General features: G+C 39.8%; 1 protein-coding gene across 1 annotated transcript; it reads right to left on the reverse strand.

Moving 5' to 3' along the window:
* Positions 1 to 6,709: 6,709 nt before the first annotated feature.
* On the reverse strand, positions 6,710 to 19,818 carry LOC103354313 (semaphorin-7A). Its single transcript, XM_008277639.1, has 14 exons — positions 19,425 to 19,818; positions 17,180 to 17,313; positions 17,026 to 17,070; positions 16,836 to 16,934; positions 16,371 to 16,479; positions 16,055 to 16,162; positions 15,822 to 15,970; positions 15,482 to 15,660; positions 14,680 to 14,788; positions 13,584 to 13,773; positions 11,079 to 11,194; positions 10,705 to 10,850; positions 9,046 to 9,119; positions 6,710 to 7,094 (listed from the first exon to the last, which is right to left on the reverse strand). The coding sequence occupies exons 1-14, from the start codon at positions 19,522 to 19,524 to the stop codon at positions 6,736 to 6,738; spliced, it is 1,917 nt and encodes a 638-aa protein (XP_008275861.1). The 5' UTR covers positions 19,525 to 19,818; the 3' UTR covers positions 6,710 to 6,735.
* Between the last annotated feature and the right edge of the window lie 722 nt (positions 19,819 to 20,540).

Below are 20,540 nucleotides of genomic sequence, written 5' to 3' on the forward strand. Positions count from 1 at the left end.
CTGGTGGTTTTTGGGGACAAAAAAAAAAAAACTGGGACAGGCTTGCTATCTTGCTCCTGTATTTACTTGTAGAACCTGTTTAATGCTTGCTACTTCTTGCATTTTCATTTTTTTTTTTCTCTTTTGGTTTCTCAAGTTCTTGTCAGAGAAGAGTGATATATCTGCATTTTTTTTTCAGGGAAGAGGAACAGAAAAGTTTGTTCCTCACTGACAGATTTTTTAGGATTGTTAAGGTTTCATGGTCACAGCAGTCAAAAAAAATAAAAAAAAACACACGAAAACAACCCTGTTAACCTTAAATTTGACTGCAGGCACCTGAATCGCAGTCGTGACAGTGGCGAAATGATATGCATGTGTACAATCATGTGACCAGTGTTTTAACACCTTAATCCTCTGGTTATTGCACAGCTAGATACCAAAGACTAGCCCAGTCGGTGAATGATCCCACGTACAATCCTGCTCACGCCTGCTGTGGTGCTTAGCAAGGCAGGTCTCTTTTGGACTGCAAAAAAAATGTTGCATCTTACTTCTTTCAATCTGATTTTGAGTGTATCCTAAAACAAGTTTTAAAAAAAAAATAACAAAAAAAAAACCTTTTAGGTGAGATGTAGTAAATCCCTTTTTTTTCACATTTTACGGCATGACTTGGTTATTGGACAGTTCCAGTGAGAAAAAAACTGGATTTAAAGACTCAAAATTTGATGACATGACGTGTACAGATTAGATCGTCAATAGCAGATATTCAACTCTTTATTATTCAGAGCAGAAGGCCAGATACTGTGGCCTCCTGAGCTGGTTCCCTAATTTAATCTTGTACAGTTTGAGGCTATTGTTGCTGGTTTTTAACACAGCGCCCACTGTGGATGCATCCCTCAGTGTGGACAGCGGCCTGCCTCCATAAAAAGCCCCTTTTTATTAAAACATCCAATTCCTGAGAATCCAGACGGCTGGATGAAGCTGTACCTCTTATTGTAAAATACTTTTCTCCTCCCTAGTAACTTTTTAGCATTTTGAACACCACAAAGGATGAAAACAAATTTTCTAGCTTTATCTGTGTTGAATGTGAGGCATTTTAACTGTTTAGAAACCTCTTTAAGCCCAGTGTGATCTGAAGTGGGCAGCCTTGTTGCTTTTATTAGATTGTATTTAGCCATTATGTGTCAGGTTTTTTGCAGACATTTTGCAGTTCAGATCACAGTTCGGGGGGTTTGAGGACTCGAAGACGGCGCTGTTGGTCTTTCAGTGTACCCTTCACAACCCCTGCGCGACACATAACTGTATTTTATAAAAGTGAGAATTATAGATGCTGCCTTAAAGTAGTTGCTGGTGAGATCTGGTCAGTGCAGGTTTCACTCCTCAGCTGGCTGGGAAAACTCTCTCTTCAAGCTTAATCCTTTGGAGAGTCATCACTTTTTGGGGGGGGAAACAGTTGAATCAGACGTTAGACACAAGTTTTCATTCATGCTGTTGTGTTAAGAACTGAGTTTTGATATTTATTCGTGTTGTTTTTTGTTTTTTGGTCCTTTTTTTTTTTCCTTCCTGGTGGACCTTGTTTTTAGTAACAGTTAAGCTTAATCTTTTAGGCTGTGTAACTAAAACATTTTCTTGTTTCTAAGTCCAAGTTTTCTGTTTCATCTGCTTAGTCTAAGCAATGACTGCTCCATAGTGTAGCTTCACTGCCTTTGTGTGTTTGTGTGTGTGCAAGTGTGCAAGCAGGTATATATATATATATATATTCAGTATATGCAGTGAGAACACTTGTAATAACATTCTAGATACTGCAGGTGGCGCCACAGTTGCATTTATTTCATTGAAACTGCCCAGTCCGGCCACGGTCCTCCTCTGCTGTTGGTCGGTAGGATTCCTCTCTCTGGCGTCAGCCTTCCAAGCTTCAACCTTCTGGTCACTTCACTAACTTTCAGCCTCCTGCCGCCTGACTTGCCGTGTGGATGTGATGCGTTGTGCCTGTAAACCCACAGGTGTGTGTGTGTGTGTGAGTCTGTGTGTGTCCTTTTAGAGACCCCCCCCCCCCCACCTCATCACACCACAGTACCTCAGGGCAGTGGGCTGCACTCGCCGTTGTGTTCGATGTAAAGCTGCATTGAGAGACGAGTACTGACAGAAGCTGTGGTCACTTGGCTGAATGCTACTTTGGATTTGGTTGCTTTTTTTTTTCTTTTTTTTTTTTCCTTTTTTTTTTGTCATCAGTAACTGCAGGCAAGGTCTCGTCACTCAGGAAGCTGTGAAGTTGGAAGTCTACGGAACCTTTTGTCTCTCCGATGATTGTGGAGTTAATTCAGTTTTAAATTGTTTAAAAACTAACCTGATCTGTGTAAAAACAGGTGCATATGCAAGTGGTTATCGAATACCTCATTTATCAATTTTATGTTGTTGTTTTGGCTTGTACAATGCTCCGTATATTAATTCAATTGTGGGGTTTGTGCATATTTTTGTACTGTTATTATTATTATGGATATGATAATAATGATATTACTGATATTATTATAGTTTTCTCTTTGATTAAAGCAAACAAAAAAAAATAGGACAAAACACACGAATGCTTGTAAAAAACTGGTTTGTGCTGATTGTATTTAAGAGGAGCACTTTTCCAAAGTGGTTTTTCACACATTCAGTTTTGTTCATATTAGTTAATATAAAGATATGGTTCTCAGGGCTTTAAACTTGTATGTCATGATAAAGTTTTACTTTATATCTTATTTCCACGTGTGTTTGTTTTATTTCCTCTGCTGCCACCTGATATTGTTCTCGCTAACGTGGAATTTACAGCCGTCACTGTTAATCTTGCTTTTCCTGCTTTGCTGCAACACACAGATTAGATCTTAGTAAAACACCCAGACATTTATTTTGACGCCCTTTGAAGCGCTTTCCAGTAAACTCATGTTGCAGTCTACGAGCAAGCTCAATTATTGAGATGAGTATTTCTGTCATTCTGGGTTTGGTGAGTGCCAGTATTTGAAGATGATGCATAAATATATTTCTCAGTGACCCTGACGGCTTTGCACCAATCACACTGCAAACCTACAGGTTCCTGGTACATCATGTTCAGGAAGTGTCGCCATAAAGTTGTGAAAATTTGGTCTTCCCATCAGCCCTGTGTTTACTGAAAGACCGGTTCTGTTGTATTTTCCTCACAAGTGTAACATGACAGCCGCGTCATTGTTATAAAGGTGACAAAATTCCTTTGAAACTACAGGTGTGTTTTTGCAACGTCTGTAGAGGCCAAGTGACACATAAAACATGAGGGAGTTCACATAGCAAACTGCTCCCATTTTACAGCTGTTGATCTGGCCAAGTTTGGAGAACTGAACTGGTCGGAACAATGACAGTCAACGTCAGGATTAAAAACAGATCTTTATTTATATAAAAAAGCAATGCACAAAATATTTTCTTACCAAACATTTTTAGCTATGGACGAGAGATGCACGATGACATTGATGTTAGTCAATAGAAGATTTAAAGTTAAATATTGGGATCGGCCCAAAGTTGACTTTTCGGCAACTGTCTGGCAGTCTGCCTGAAAATGTTGTATAAAAATAAATTGTTCCACATGTATGTTTTGTGTATATTTTAAAGGAACTGTATATTATATCTGCATCTGCTCTCAGGTCAATTCCCCAAAAACATGTTAGGCTTAATACATTCACATTTGCATCAGCAAAGGGCCAAAATAATAGAAAAATATATTTTAATAAATATCAGCAACAATCCAATATCATGCATCCCTCACATACAGAGCAGGAGGGAAATATTACAAACATTTGCTTTAGGCGACAGGTATTGTTTTTTTTTATTTTTTAAGATTTTTTTTTTTTTTTTAAAATATGAAAAGAGGGACGTTAGTCATGCATTTGGAACCAAAACTATATCAACTTATCAGAAAATGTATTTTGCATAGTATAAAAGTCTATAATGAATACCAACAAATATTTTCTACATATTCTTTCTTGGGGTCCAATGGACAATCACACACACCTACACACACACACTCTCACATTCACACAGAATGAAACGAGAATTTACTATTAACAGTATTTCTTAAAAAATATTTTAAAATGAAATTATTATATTACGCAGATTGCCAACAAAGACCCAGTGTGCACGGAAAACAGCAACGTCTGAAACTGGGACCCATCATGTACAGCAGAATTCATTTCCTTAGTTTTCAAATGATCACACAAACATAAGAGATGAAAATATACAATAAGGCCAAAGCTGTCTGCATGGCTGAATACAATTAGAGATAAGTGAGAAAACGAGAACAATGTTATTTTGAGTGCAATTTGTACGCTAGTTGAGTATACAGTCGTCCTCAAATGTATTCACACCCTTCCATTAAAGAAAAGGCAAAATTCACAATAGTCACTCAAATAACTAGAAACTGAAAAAAGTAATAATAAATAAAAATTTGCTAAATTAGAATTTAGTGAAATAAGACTTTGCTTTTGAATTGTGGTTTAAAAGAATAATTTTTAAAAAACAAAAAAAACTGTCCCAGACAAATTAGAGCACTTTGCTGATGAGCAGTGGGCCATAATCCAAATACCTGTCAACAGGTGCAGAAGTCTGATTGGGCGTTACAGAAAACACTTGATTGCAGTAATTGGCTCAAAGGGTTGTTCAACTAAATATTAGGTTACGGGTCTCATCATGCTTGTTTTTTTTTGTTTTTTTTCCTGTTGAACCACAATTCAAAAGCAATGTCATGATTTTCATGATTTTATTTATTTATTATTACTTTTGTCAATTTCAACTTATTTCAGTGACACCTGTTTTTTCCATCTTAATGGGAGGATATGAATACATTTGAGGACAACTGTAGCTGTTGTGATTAAAAATAATGAATCAAAGCTCAACTCGGCCAACCAGCCTTATTGATGATAGTCATAGATTTAGAAAACACAGAATTCAACACACACAAAATAAAGTGCTACCCAGCTCCTTGGATTTGAGTTAACGGTAAGCAGCCAAGTGTAGAAACGCAGGTGAACTGACTTTTGCATTGAATAACATTATGGCTTGCTTCATATGAGCTCAACTATTAGGCGATACGGCAAACTGCTTGCTGTATGGGAGCCCTGTTTGAGGGTCACAGCTGTGCTATCTCTGTGCTCAGATTCACACTTTCTAAAAACAGGAACGGCTGAAAAAAGGATGTCTCAACTCTCTTTGTTTCAGCATCTCAGCAGTAATTCACAGTCTGAACTTTGTTGACGCGATAAACAGAGACGTCCTGAGGAACATAAAATGGCTGTTGCAATCAGGTCAGAGGTCTGAGGTAGTTTACAAGATCTGCAAAGTGCATCACGTCCATTTACACAGAATTTCACAGTAAAGGAAAAAAGCTGCAAGAAACTTCCAGGTAGTTTTCCCAAAGAACTAAAATGAAATACTATCCTGCTGACATCATGACTACTTACATTCTGGTTTTGTAAGGAGCAATCCCTGGCAATCTTTCAAAAACCCCTGAAGGTTAATGGCTTCTGTCACACTTTCTAAACCAGAGCGCCTAGTTGCTACAGTGCACGCTTTCTTCTTGCTTGATTTGTATGACAGTCGCAAAATTTGATAAGTATAACAACTCCATACATTAATTCATATTTACAAATATGTTGCATTGTTCCAAATAATATCAATGTGTCACACAAATCAAGCAAGGCGTTTCTAAGATTTCCATCTTTGGCTTCTTGGCTACATGTTCATGCAGTAATAGATGGAAGGCACAAACTGGGCTCAGCACTGCAGCGAGCTTGGTTTAGGAGTAAAACACGACGACATCAAGTGCAGTAAAGCATCAATGGATTCAGAAATGCTAAAATCTAACATTAGACCTTGACATATATATTGTACTTTTTACCTTCTTTCTCTTATGGACAGTAAATACTAGAAGTGCAGTAAAATAACTTTCTAAATTCAAGGAAATAGTAACAAAATAAAGTATTTACAACATCACAGTTCCAGCCAATGTGTGTGGCAATAAGTCAATGTTCAATCATCAAACCATCCATCCATCCATTGTCTATACACCACTTAGTCCTCACTAGGGTCGCAGGGGGGCTGGAGCCTATCCCAGCTGCAGGGTTGGGAAAGTTCAATTTCTACATGAACTAATTCAAAGTTTAGTTCACAAATTTTAAAATAAACTAGTTCAGATCATAATTCAAAATTTGGAACTAAATTTACAGTTCCAAAAATGAACTAGTTCATTGTTCTTTTTTTTTTTTTTTGCGTTGTTGATGTACAGAGTTGCTTCTTGAAACCCGGCGGGCAAAGTTTACACAAACAGGTACGATTTTTCCCACCTGGATCATCACTTCATCACTGACCTTTTGATAAAATTCTTTTAAGTAAAGAAAGACGCCATATTAATCGAGAAGGCAGAGTCTGAGGTAGTGCTGCTGCCTTCATTTGCTTTTGCCTCGATGCTTTGCACGTTGATGACCCATGCAGAGGTGTGACTCTGTGGTGGCTGCTGTCAGATTGGGTGTTTTTCCTTGTACGTATTAAGGCCTGTCTTCTAGCTACGAGGCGGAGGTGCTAACCACCGAGCCACCTTACAGCCTGTGAACAAACTAAATGCAAGAAAAAAAAAAGACCTGAATCTCAGTACGGAAAGGTGTACTGACTTCAGTCACACTGACCTACTGTGGGGCCTGACATTTAAGTGATATTGCACAGGGATGTACTCGCTTCTGCTGTATTCTCTAATACTCTGAACTACCAGGGTAAATTCTTAATCAGAACAACCATCACACAAATCCAGACCACTGGGCTTGATAGTTGACCCACTGCTCTGCTCTCCAGCTGCAGTTGGTACTGTGCCAGGACTTTGCTGTAACCCATCTCCTCTGACACACATTCGTAAGTTCCCACCTGCTCAGGTCCCATGCTGTTGATCAGAAGGAGGCACTGCTCCTCCCTCGAGCTGCAGGATGTGGAGCTTTGAAGGCTGCGCCAGCTGTACTGGGCATGGCGGGATGACACTGGGCACTGCAGGAAATACTTTGACTGAGGGCGAAGTGTGATGCTGGTCACCTGCTTGTGTCGATCTTGAACATTACTGGAATACCTAGATACTGAAAACAAAAAACAACACCACAAGAAAGACTATTTAGCTTTAAGGCGTATGTTTACTTTGTTTTCTTTATTTAATCTGTAACCAGTTTGGTTTCTTTGTAACGTCTTTCACGATGCAATGGATACGCCAGGAGGGGTTGTACATCTAATAATGAACCTGAGAAATAAGGCTCAAATGTGCAGTAAAAGTAGGTTAGGAACAGATCTAAAGTCAGAGTAGAACACAAAGATAAAGATCATTCATACCGGTTAGGTGAGTGGTTATTGTAGAGGGAACATGTTTTATCAAAAAAAGCAGAAGTGCTGTTGCTCTCATTTGCATGTGAACTTTAATCTATGTAGAAATGCAAACTAGTAAAGGCTTTGTAGATAATGAGGAAGTTGGTTAACCGTACGTGTTGAGGCATATCCAAAGAGATTACCAAAGCAAAGAGCTGTATCATCAGCATATGGGCATATAGGAGGAACACTTTCTGTTTCTGATTATGCCAGTTTCATTAGAAAACAGCTGAGTGTCTCAAGTAACAGACCACAAAACAACATCCAGTAATATATGTTCTAAGAAAATTTAAAAAGCAAAGTAGGCAAACAGTTTCTTGGTGATGCTTTGCAGTGGTCTGACATTAGTGTATAAACTGAATGTAACCATCTTTTATTAAAATGGGTTGCTTGCTGTTGTAGGAAGTAGTGCTGCTCACAGCTTTAGAAGGGAAATTGAATTTTGTGCCAGAAACAGTCACAGAGGAAGTGAGATAAGCAGCGCTCAAACAGGTCAGACAAAGTTTTTGTTGCTGGGCATGAAAATCTGAACACTGGTACAGGCTTTTAGGGACTCAGAGGTGCCTCATTTCCTCACTAATGTAACAAACAAAAACAGATTCAGAAACTACAGTACAGATAGGACTGGCAGACTTAATAAGAGCTTCCTCAGAAACACTGTGGGCAGGTCAATTAGACCTGATAAAAGCGGGCAGTATTTGGTAACAGCCAAATGAGCTGTTGAGGCAGTTCTGTCTGCTCTGAGTCAATATATCCAAAATGCTTTACATATATATTTGACTAATGCTCCTGTAGGGAGGCAGGTTCTGTAGGCTCTGTGCTAAATTATTCTCCCTTAAGTGCAGTGAGGACATTGCTGTAGGAACCTTCTAGAGAGAAACTGACTGTCAGAAATTTTATGAAAATTCGATTTGTCCAAAAGCTGAGTTGCTGCTCTTCTTCAAAGGGCTCAATGCACAGTTTGGGGCACGAGGCACTGAATAACTTTGATTGTTTACCAGTTTCCCTGCCTGCTCTGGGACAGATACTCTGAAAAGGGCATTTCCCTCAATTCTTTGATGTCTGCCTGTGAACAACCCCTAAAATCATTTCTTCCACTTCTGCAGAAACTCTGAGTAGTGGAAGCGTTTTTCTGTTTCTGTTCTGGAGCTGAGTGGTTATTGTAAAGGGCAAGTGTTTTATTAAAAATGACTGTGTGGCTTGTATAAATATTCGTGTGTGAGGAAAACCTTTCAGAATGATATCAATCAGTTCTATCATGTTCACTGCAGTCAGCATTTATTGTAGTTAATGTTAAACCACTAATCAAGTCACAAATCAGTGGTATTTCTTGGTTGTTGGTTCATCATATACAGCATGTCGAACAGCTCCCTCCTCCCTGAACTCTCTCAGTCGGATCTACCCTCCCACTCACTACGCTCGACCAACAAAAACCGCCTGATACAGCCACCACAACAGGGCCTGAGGCGGATAGCTAGACTCTTCTCCTCTGTGGTTCCCTGGTGGTGGAACGAGTTGCCAAACTCTATTCAATCTGCTGACTCCCTCTCAGTCTTTAAGAAAAGACTAAAGACCCAGCTCAATGAAATTGTAGAATTGTGTATGTGAATAATTCTATAGTTCACTGTTAATAAACAATACAGACTGGTAAACTCCTAAATATCTCACTACCTTTTTCAGGGACGTGACGTTGTAACTGCGACGGACATTTGGCGTGATTCCCTTCAGCATCCTGCAGAGTCCCACTGTGAAAGAAAAGGTGCAGCTCATTTAGTATCACCTTTATGTAACTTCCTAAGTGAGGAACTCTCCACCTATACACAAGAACATCTGACATTTGAATTCATACTTGATTTAATGTTTCCAACAAGGTGCACAACTGTCATGGTCACATTGAAATCTACATTTCTCTCTAAATTCCAGAATTATTTGTACAAATAAGCTCAGTTATCATTAATGATCATTATCTAGTGTGTATACTAAGAATGTAACATCTTAACAAGTGCTATTCCATTGCTCTTTGACTGTGCCTGCCTATTTTATGAAACAAATGGCAAATTCAAACAAATTGCACACACAGTCCTGTTCTCAGTGAATCGTAAACTAGCTTCCCACATTTGGAGCGTTGGGGATTTTGCTTTACTTATTGTATATAAGAACATACTACATAGTGTAAAAAGTTCCCATTTAAGAATATGATGCCTCCTGCCTCCTTTGTCTTTGTCAGTCCTTGCACATGAAGAAATATGATCTATGACTGATACTACAGTCATTTCCTCTCTTGTGCGGCCCACGAGTGAATCATTATTTGATAAATGTTTTATGTTGCGTCATATTAAAAAAAACTCCGTGATCACAGGTGTAGTTCCTGCTTGTAGGTGGGGGCTGGAGGCTGAAGCTTAACCACACCGAAAAAACCACTTCAACATACTGAGAAATCTAATTTTAACTCCTCTGTCCTGTTCTCTTTTCACATGTGTTACTTCTAGTTTCTGAGAAAAAAGTCTGTCATGCGTAGAGGTGGGTTGAAACTGTCAATGCAAAGTCAAAATACATGTGATCCTTACAGTTCTGCTGCAAGTGATCAATTGCAGTTTGCTTTAAGTGGAAACACAGAGCTGCCATGTGAGAAGAACATTCACAACATCATCATGTCGGGAGAGTTTAGTGATTGTGTTCTGTTAACAGTGTTTGTAGCTTTAGCGTGTGAGGACAAGTCATGGCTGAGACACGTGTTATGACAGCTGTAGAATTGGGGGCATTGTGGTTGCTTGTTAAAAGGCACACTGTGCACAATATGAAAGTAAAAAGCTGCAGCAAGTCTGCTGACTTGGTAACTAGTTGCTGGTATGGTCGAGTGTTCAAGCACTGTGGTAAAATGACTTATACTATGTTATCATTAGGTGAGTTGGCCACGAAAAGTGCTAATAAGCAATGCTGGATGATGATGAAAAGTAGAGTAGTAGCAGCAAAGCAGACTCAAAATGTCCAAAATGCAACCCTGAAGTACACAAACAAACCATCAAAGTTGTATGTTCACATGAAAATAATAAGTTCTTGCATTCAAATGGTTTAGTTGTAGCTGGATCATGGTTACCTATTCTAGAGTGCATGGATCAATGTTCTCCATGCTGCTCAAACACTAAAAAAAACAAAAACCCACTCAAACACTGTGAAACTACTCTAACCTACACAATTGAAAGTTATACTACTGGATCAGTTCCATTATACATACATACAGAGGTTCCTAGTTCCTTTGGAAAAAAACCTGCGGTGGAAACAAAGCCTTAGATCACTGGTGTGCAGTTACGTGAAGCTCAGAGGTCTTACGTTGTCTGAGGGGTGCAGTGGGTGCCGTTCCAGCCACAGTAAGGATCTCTGGATAAGACACATTCCTGGCAGGTGTTTCCATACCGGCCACAGTTGGCCACATCCAGCTGGACCAGCTCATTTGTGGAGTAGACATACAGCTTTCTCTGCAATGAGACACGCATTGAATGATTGTACTGGGCTTTTATATTCTGACAAAAAGAACAAGTTTGAACTTCATTCAAAGGATAAAGTTTCATGCTCTTCTTTAACAGGTATCACCATTTCCACTAGACAAAACCATAAGTGCCACAGGTATGAAACCGTTCCACACCCCCCACTCTTGTATCTTGGTTGAGTAGAGGCAGATGTGTTGGCAGTGGTGTGTTACTCACAGAGGAAGGGTGTAGGATGATGCCTTGAATATGCGCTCTGTGGTTAAAAGGTCGATACTCTGCAATGATGAAGGCTTGGTTTTTGTTCTGCATCACCTTGTGAACTCCTCCATTATCTATAAAAGGGCAAAGGAAGGAAGAAAGACAATGACTAAATACACAATCAGTCTGAGCACAGAGCCCTCCCACTCACAGCCCAGGTTTCATGACCTTAGATGATACTTCCCTCTGTAACAAAAACCTCACCTCTGGTAAACACAAAATAGCTTGATAATTGTGAAACGCTGGCTTCAGGCTTTCCTTATAAATGAGAAATGGTCTGCACTTACGTAGCACCTTCAACCAAAGCGCTTCACAATGTGTTTCTCATTCACCCATTCACACACACACTGATACACCAATGGTGACAGAGCTGCCCTGCAAGGTGCTGCCTGCCATTGGGAGCAACTTTGGGTTCAGTGTCTTGCCCAAGGACACTTCGACTGTGGAGGGGCAGGGGATTGAACCACCAACCTTGCGACTGGAGGACAACCCACTCCACCACCTGAGCCGCCCAAAATACAGCCACCCTTATACATCCACAGTTATCAGCTGACTGTATGTGTTCTTGGCATTGCCTACATCACTCACTGTATGGTCACCTATGTCATTACGGGACTCACAGAGCAATATATGGAGTACTGAAGGTAGAAGACACTGTTGCTCTAACATCTGACTATGGGGTCAACACATGTTTACAGTTTCTGAGGTATCTTTTGGAAAGTCCTGAGGGGAGTTCAACAAAGCCAAAGTTCAAAAAGAGTGTACACACATTGTGATACTCATAAGAGGTGGGGAAAAAATGTTATTCTGATGTGAAAATCCCACAGGATGCGCTCTGTTTCGGGAAGTCACAATAAATCCAAAACCAAAACCAAAGGCCTTTTCAGAAACATGAGAAAGCTTTCCTGTAACAACATTAAAGGTACTGTTTTCTCTCTGCTATGCATGTATATTGAGGCCAGGCTAAAGCGAATCTGGGACACAGGGTAGTGTGTACACTTTTGTAGAGAGTTCACTTGAACCACAAACTTGTACTGTGTTTCTATTTGGTTTTCTGTGGAAACGGTCACCGTTGTGCGAAGCCTTTAAGTTGTAGGATCCATACAGAAAACCTTTGTGTCTGAGCCCTCAATAAGTCACACCACACATCTACATTTGTCCCTGAGGTGATTATTCCTCCCCTTTACAAGCTTCCTTAGTCAGTCCTCTTCTGCTGACCCAAGTCTGCAGGCCTGTTTTCCAGCCAGATGCTCCAGAGCCTACAGAAAGTATTCACCCCACTTGGAAGTTTTTCCCTTTTATTGCTTTTCAACATTCAATCATGGTCAATTCAATTTGGACTTTTTGGCATAATGTTGAAAAAAAGACTTTGATGTCAACATCGAAATAGATTTCTACAAAGCAATGTCGACTAAAAATCTAAAACATAAAATAACTGATTGCATAAGTATTTGTCCCCTTTAAGCCAGTATTTAGTAGAAGCACCTTTAGCTGCAACTATAGTATTGAGTCTTTGTGGATTGGCCTCAACTGGCTTTTCACATCTGGACAGAGCAATTTTACTCCATTCTTCTTTGCAAAACTGCTCACACTGTCAGTTAGCATGGGGACTGTGAGTGAACATCTCTTTTCCAGTCCAATCACAAATTCTAAATTGGATTGAGATCTAAGCTCTGACTCGGCCACTCACCTTGTTGTCTGTCAGCTTCGGCTGTAGGCTTTGGGTCACTGTCTTGCTGAAAAGCAAATCTCTCCTAAGTGTTGTTTTACAGGACATCCCTATACTTTGCTGCATTCATTTTATCCTCTACCTCTACAAATCCTCAAGGGCCTTGCTGCGAAGAAACATCCCCACAACATGATGCTGCCACCACCATGCTTCAAGGTGGGGAAGGTGTGTTTGTGATAATGAGCAGTGTTTGGTGTCTGCCAAACTTGGCATCTCGTCAGATGACCGAAAAGCTCAATTATGGCCTCTTCAATCAAAAGGAACTCCATCCACTTAACTTCAGAGTCTCCTACATCTACCTTGTGGCAAACTCTCGATGAGATTTAATATCAGCTTTTTTTCAACGGTGACTTTTTCTTTGCACTCTCCCATAAAGCTTTGACTGTTACAGAACAGGCAACAGTTATTGTATTTCCAGTCTCTTCCATCTCAGCTGTTGAAGATTGTAACTCCTGTTTATATTGACTATGATTTAATGTTGAAAAGCAATTAAAGGAGGAACTTCCAACTTGGGTGAATACTTTTCGTAGGTGCTACAGTACTGAGAGCTGCCGTAACTGTGTTGTGTCTCACTGTGTATTAAAGTAAACTTTTAGGTTGCTCAAATGCTTTGACCCAGTGTAGCACATTTTTTAGAGGAACTTGTGATTAGTCATCTTCAAATGTACAAACACATGCATAGCAGAACCATTTTTAGTTTCATCCTTCCTAATTTAAGTGATTATATTACTCACTCAGAGACAGGAACAGAACCGTGTTGTTCCTCATGTGCTGGGAACGGTCAATGTGGATATGAGTGTAGTTGTGATGATTAAAGAGAATTGGGCCAGAGGCACCCTCAGGCTGGACCCATTCCTTCATCTCCGAAGTCTTCTCGATGTTCCTCAGGATGTCAGAGGAAATCTTTGTGCTATCTTGAACACACTGAAGGAAAAAGGTGCATGTTTCAGTCCAGCTGCTGCACACCAGCTGAATGTTCTCGGACTCTCATCCACCATAGTTGCTGTCAAGCTTTCTGTTTTTTTGCTGTGTAATTACAGTAATAACTAGAATCATGAGTTGGTGGTAAAACTTGTCTCCAGCTTCCTTTTTTTCTCACTTTAGCTTTGAGTTATTGGGTATTTCATTTGTTGAATTTCAAGCTAAAAGAAAATACGCAAAAAGCCCAGTAAATTAGTGGAATTGTCAAGCTATGTCATGTCTGTTCCCGTAAATTCCGGACTATAAGCCGCTACTTTTTTCGCACACTTTGAACACTGCGGCTTAAACAATGATGCGGCTAATTTATGTACAAATTTGCCTCGAGACGGAAGTGACATTGAGAGCAACAACGAAAGAGAGACTGAGGAAGTGTGTGACAAAGTAAATCTGAGGCTGTTCAAATCTGACACTGAAGAAGACGACTTTAGTGGTTTTAGTGCACAGGAGGAAGATGAAGATAGCGATCAATGACGTTTCCTGGTTATTTTCTTAACCTGTCGTGTTACAGGCACTGTTCAGAAAGAAGCATTTACGGTACGTATTTGTGTATGTTACGTATTTAATTAAAAGTTTAAAAAATCTTTCTGTGTAACATCTTTCTTTGTAACTATCTCATGTTACAACGTGAACACTTGCGGCTTATAGACAAGTGCGGCCTACATATGTACAAATTTAGTTTTCTTTTTAAAGTTAGTGGGTGGCTTATATTCAGGTTGCCTCAATAGTCCGGAAATTATGGTACATCCTGTGGTCTGTAACTATTTTTAAGGACATGGTTTTAGCCAAAACACAGCAGGGATCTTTAAATAATGACACTTTTCACATCAGATAAGTTAGAACGGTTCATACCTCCCGAGGCCGGACAATTTGGTTGTCTGGGGTGAAGCCTTTAAACAGGGAGGTTGTGAAGACATTGTCAATGTCTTGTACTTTGTAGACACAAACAGCACTCATCCCCCTGCAGAGACACAAGAAGTCAGCAGGTTTACACAGACGCATCCGCATCAACCAGACAATGCACAGAGGTCAACAAGATTTCTGTCACGTTAGTAATAAACTGTGACAAAAAAAACAACAGCTGACCCGACACGACGCCGGTCCAGGAAGCTAAACTTTGTACACAAAACACAAGAGGAACAAAAAAACCCCAAAGTGTCATCTGTTCTGACCGATCAAATGTGATAGTCACAGTCAAAGGAAGTTGATATCACGATTTGTTCAGTTTGTCTACTGAAGATTTAAAGTTCTGTTTTTCTTTCTTCTGTGTCAACAACCATTTATAGGTCTTTGTCTGTCTCATGGTGGTTTGTGTTTCTGGAGTCTGACTTGGTTCAAGAAGATGAAACAACAATGACCTGGCTGTATTACAGGAGGACTAAACAGCTGCAGATGAGTCATTCCAATTTTAATCTTTATTTTCATTTTGGCTGACTTTAATCTTATGATGCTGAGGGAAAGTTCACTAACGTTTTTGGGAAAAGCACATGATGTGATTACACAAGCAGCTGACTACTGATCATGCACTTCATGTCAGATTTGAGATAATTATCTCATTACAACTGATACAATCTCATAACGTCACAGCAGTGTTTTCACTTGAGTCAAACCTTACAGTATCCTGTAGAAGCGGTCAGTGACAGCTGCGTCTTACCATTCATTTCTGAAGAGTGCATAGACTTTGGAGTCCTGCCATCGGTCTGCGTGCACAATGGCCGTATCTACCAGCTCAGAGAAATGCTGTTTGCTGTCGGGGTCTCCGCAGAAGAGCCTGGCGTGCATCTGAGACGTCCAGCTAAACTGCAGGTTGTTCTTTGGTCCACCAACATCTGCCTAGAAGCAACGCACAGTCAAAGAATCAAGGACTCCTCCACGGCACACATGCAGTGATTAGTATATGAATATGGTTACAGCACAAAAATATACAAGCAAAAATGTTTCTGTCAGTTGTTTAATCCCATTTAAAAAAAATATATATCCTAAAAATTTCTTACCATGCAAACTTGGGTCACAAAAGGCAGCCACATCTCACTGTACAGCCCTTTGTCTCTGTTCTTTTGCCTATAAAAGGCATAAACTCTGTCCTGTAGGGGAGCGTCTCTTCCTCCGCTGAGCATCAAACCCACATAGTACTGCTCTAAACCTTGAAAAACATAAGAGTTATTTGTCTCTGAACATTTAAGTTGACACTATTTAACAAAATAAGTCTCTCTCTCTATAGAAATACCTTTATTATTGTTCGCTGGTCTGACTCTTTTTTCTCCAAACTTGTAAATGCCAACATAGTCTTGAGCTCCAGAGTATGTAATGTAGAGATCTGCACTTTGTTCAGATTCTGGAACAAACATGCACATGTTAAGGTATCATATAGCTGCAAACAGAAGACACTGGTGCAACATAATTATCACAAACGTTGAGCTACATAAAGAAGGTTGGTTGGTTTAAAAAAAGAGCACATATGTTCAGCAAACAGGCCAGGACAGGAAAGTAACCGTTCAGGATTTATCAGAGAAGATTGGTTAATCAGAGACTCATCAACTCACCCACAAGTGCAAACTGTTCACCATCCCTAATGGTAAATTCCATGATGGTCTCTGATATACTCCTCATTTTTTCAGAGGGAATGCATGTGGGTGACGGCTCTAATGAATTCTACAAAAAAAGAAAACAAACACACAGTGCATTTTTAGACCTCCCAAAAGCTCTGCATTACTGGTAGCACAATAGAAAAAGACTCCCTCCAAACTATGGTACAACCTGAGATTAAAAGGTCTTTATTGTATTGACTTTTCCTTGCTATTAATATATTTATAGTATTATTGAAGAGATGGAGAGCTTCGACTTACCAGTCCGGCTCAGGCAAGTCAACATAATAAAGACATTTTAAACAAAGGAGTGTCTTGATGTGGAGAGACTTTTTACAACAGAGCACAGCTACAGACGTCTTTCTACCACCAATAAGTACACCCATTGTGATAGCAGTTCTCAATATCTCTGCTGTGTCCTACCATGTCACAGCAAAGTGTTTTACTGCCGTCGGTTCCACAAACAAACACTTGGCGAGCATCTTTCCTCTGGTGGACCACGGTGATTTTATAGTTGCAATCCTAAATGATAAAAAGAAGATCCATCAATAAGTCACTGTCAGATCGAACCAACAGCCCAACTGCTCTGCTTTCATCATTTTATACCACTCACATTGCCGGGGCAGTCCTCCCATAACACCTTCCTTTCTACAGGAGCCTGTAAAGAGACGTAATGCAGGGACATTACTTTCCTCCATATCATGATGAAGTTTATTTCAGAGCAGCAATTCAACAGCTCAGTTTGCTGTAGTACAGTCATTCAGTACCTTCTTGGGGTTTTGGAAGTCGTAGGAATCCAGGTATGTGTGTCCAACAGCTGTGACAGTATCCGGCTGTCCTTCCAGGAGGATCTGAACAGGTCTGTGTTGTTCAGGTATAGACGACCTTTTAACTGTAGTTTCTAAGATTGAAAAAAAAAAAAAAAAAAAAAAACTGAATGATAAACATGACATGGACTGGGTGCACAAAGGACAGGGTCAAATTTCAACTGTACACTAATGTATTTATACAACAAAGAACTGTGTTGTTAGCAGTGTCATGGGGAGTAATGTTACCGAGTCGGTTCACTACTTTGATCCAGACTAACATATGAGGTGTGTCAGAAAAGTTCCACAGGCGGGGTCACAAAAGATGTATTTCAAAGCCAAACTACAAAGTACGAGTTTTCCAGTTCAGACAATCAACCAGAACGTCTACAAAGAGATCCTGCAGCGTTCAGAGAAGAGGCGAGAGTTGTGGCCAGGTCAAGTTTGCAAATGAGAACTGGTTCTCAAACATTTTTACCTGGTAAAATAAAGGTCAGATAAATTAAATAAAACTCAGTGCAGCAACCCACCACGCTGATGATTTGGGCCATGCAGCTGTGCCAGATTTTCCTCAGTGAGTTAACCAGCAAACTGTCGTGAGCGGGAGTCGAACTCACGACCGCTGCGTTGGGGAACGACAGCCCCTGTTCATGGGTCACTAAAGGTGAGCTAGAGGGGCGTCTGAGTTAGCCATTCCAATGACCTTGCTCACCTTCATGTATGTAAACGTTACAACAGAACAAACCCCCGTCACTATTTTGCAAGAACACTGTCTCGGAAAACTGTTAAACCAGTTTGACACTGGTCTCTTAATTTGATCTATTCATTGTCCATCTTTCTTTGTTTGAATTTGTGATGCAGAAACTGACTTGAGAGCCTCAGTTGTGTATTTTTGACAATTCATCATGAATATTTACACTTTTCAGTTCAGGGCTGCAGGCTGGAGAAGTTTTGTCGTCGTTTTTGCTGCTCAAACAATTGTGGGTTTGTTGTCAGTGTAAGAAATTAATGAAAAGCTTTGAAACTTTTTTGTTTTCTTGTGTAGTTGTTTAGCTTATTTGTGCACAAAGCTTTCCAAATGCTGGTTCAAGTCCTTACCAGCAGAGAGGAGTCATAAAACACAGCCTAAGCGGGAAACATCAAGCCTTTTAAGAAGAACACAGGAGCTGCCAACTGGTAGTAACATACACGGAGGTTTTGAAAAGCAACAAAAAAATGAAGCTCAATTTCACTTTACAAGCTAACAGACTTCTGCATGACCAAAGTTCTCGTTTATAAGTTAATGATTCCACTGAAAAGCCGGTGTGATTGATCTCATGAAAACAATGGCGGTCCTTTCATGTGACCTAGTTCCCACTCACTCTTCCCGCTTCTTCATGTGATAAGACACCTGCTGTTGCTGACGGGGATGGAACTGAGTCTTTGTTTATAAGATATCATGTCAGGACTCCAGTGGATATACTTGTTTTCTCTGAAGACATGCTGACTTAGTGTAATCATAAGTGTAACTAATAACATCAGCTGTAGCTCAGTTCTGTTCTCCCTGTAGGACGGAGATAGATCCAGAATGGACCACTGCAGGCTCTGAAAGTGAAGCAGCTAAATGGAACTCAGCCTTCATTAAATGTCAAAAAAAAATGTCAACATGTCTTTGGAGAAGTCACAACTTCCCTTACTGCAACCTTGTGTAAACCTGTTAATTTTCAGTTCTTTTTCTTCTGTACAGAAATACTTTGTGGAAGGTCTGATATCACAACATTATTGTGACTTTAATGGCACCTTGGAATTAAAAATGTGTATTAAATTTTTACCACGACACTCTTAAAACAATGCAAGCAGGTTTAAATGATAAGACATCACATCAGTTCTCAAAATTCAAAGAAATAGCTCACTTCATCCTCATTCATGCTGCGGACAGTGTAAATGTACAGCTGGTTTAGTCCTTTCTACTGCTGTTTATCTTTGTTTTAAACAAAAAGAGAAGAAGTGTGTTGCATTGCAATAGTATTTCTCGTTATTTATTTTGTCAACAGGTCTGTCTTCAGAATGAGACCCCGTGTCTCAGTGAGACTATCTGAATAAACAGAGGAAATAATAACTAAATGAGAGGCAGGACGCATTTTTCTTGTTCGTGCTACTTTTGACTTTGACCCACTGAAGAAACTGTGACAACATACACGGACTAGTAAAGAGAAATATTTCCTACCTTTGTCCGTGAATATCATTCTGGGTGAATGTGTAGAGTTTGTCCCAGACAAACCATCCAGACGTAAAAATAACACACATAATGTTAGCAGGAGAATCATTGTGATCTGAGGTTAAACCGACGCGTAACTGTGCCGCGTCTTTGCGCGCTGCAGGATGAGAAGAGTGCTCTCTCAGTGGGTGTGTCGCAACACACACTTCCGTCATGGTTTGTGTGTGTGTCGTTAGTCGATAAGATTTTTTAAATACCGCATCTTGAAGATAAACACTAAACATCCTGCCAGTGAGTGCATCAACAGTCAGCGCTCCAGCGTGTTTGTGGGTGTGACGTTCCGGACTACGGCTGGAGATGGAGCCAGATTGTTGGACTACATCAGAGTTGTGGATGACAGACCGTCGGTATCAACAGCCGTGTGACCTAACCTGTGTCAGAAATTCACAAATGTCTGCAAATGTCTTGGATCAAGTTCAGAGACTCAAGTGCAGATATGTAATAATCATATTTGGGTCATTCCAGAATTGGAGGACATTTGGGCTTCAAAAATTTGGAAAAATAAACCTTCTCCTTTTCAAATTTCTGTTAAGTATTCATCAGTAATAGGTAATCAACTATAAAAAGCTTGATTGGCTCAGCTCAGGTATCAAAGGCCTACGTTTTATTGTATGTTTGACTTGTTATTTGCTATATTTGGCTTCACCCTGTTACCAACATGGAGGTACCTGGAAAAGCTAGATTGATTTATATTTTTTTAAAGCTATAATTCCTTTACCATTAGGTACATATAGTAACAATATAATCAAATAAACATTTGATTTCAGACATGACTTGATTTAAATTAAATTACTTTTGAAATCTACCTTTCCCAACTTTTCCATTTTGGCACGTTTCACTTTACTAATTTCAGTATTTATGTCGTGGATCAAGCAGTCAAAGCACAAAAACACAGATTTAAAGTTCACAAAAGACAGATTTATTTTATTATTTTACAAAAAAAACAACTGAAAGTACTAAAATCAGAGCTGTAGGGTCCTTTAAAAGAGGTCAACAAAATATAACTCTACTGATACATATGGCGAACAAAACTGGACATTAACTCAACTAACAGTCCTGTCAGAC

The sequence above is a fragment of the Stegastes partitus genome, unplaced genomic scaffold (assembly GCF_000690725.1).
Source record: "Stegastes partitus isolate 25-593 unplaced genomic scaffold, Stegastes_partitus-1.0.2 Scaffold104, whole genome shotgun sequence".
In the NCBI taxonomy this organism is placed as follows: domain Eukaryota; kingdom Metazoa; phylum Chordata; class Actinopteri; family Pomacentridae; genus Stegastes; species Stegastes partitus.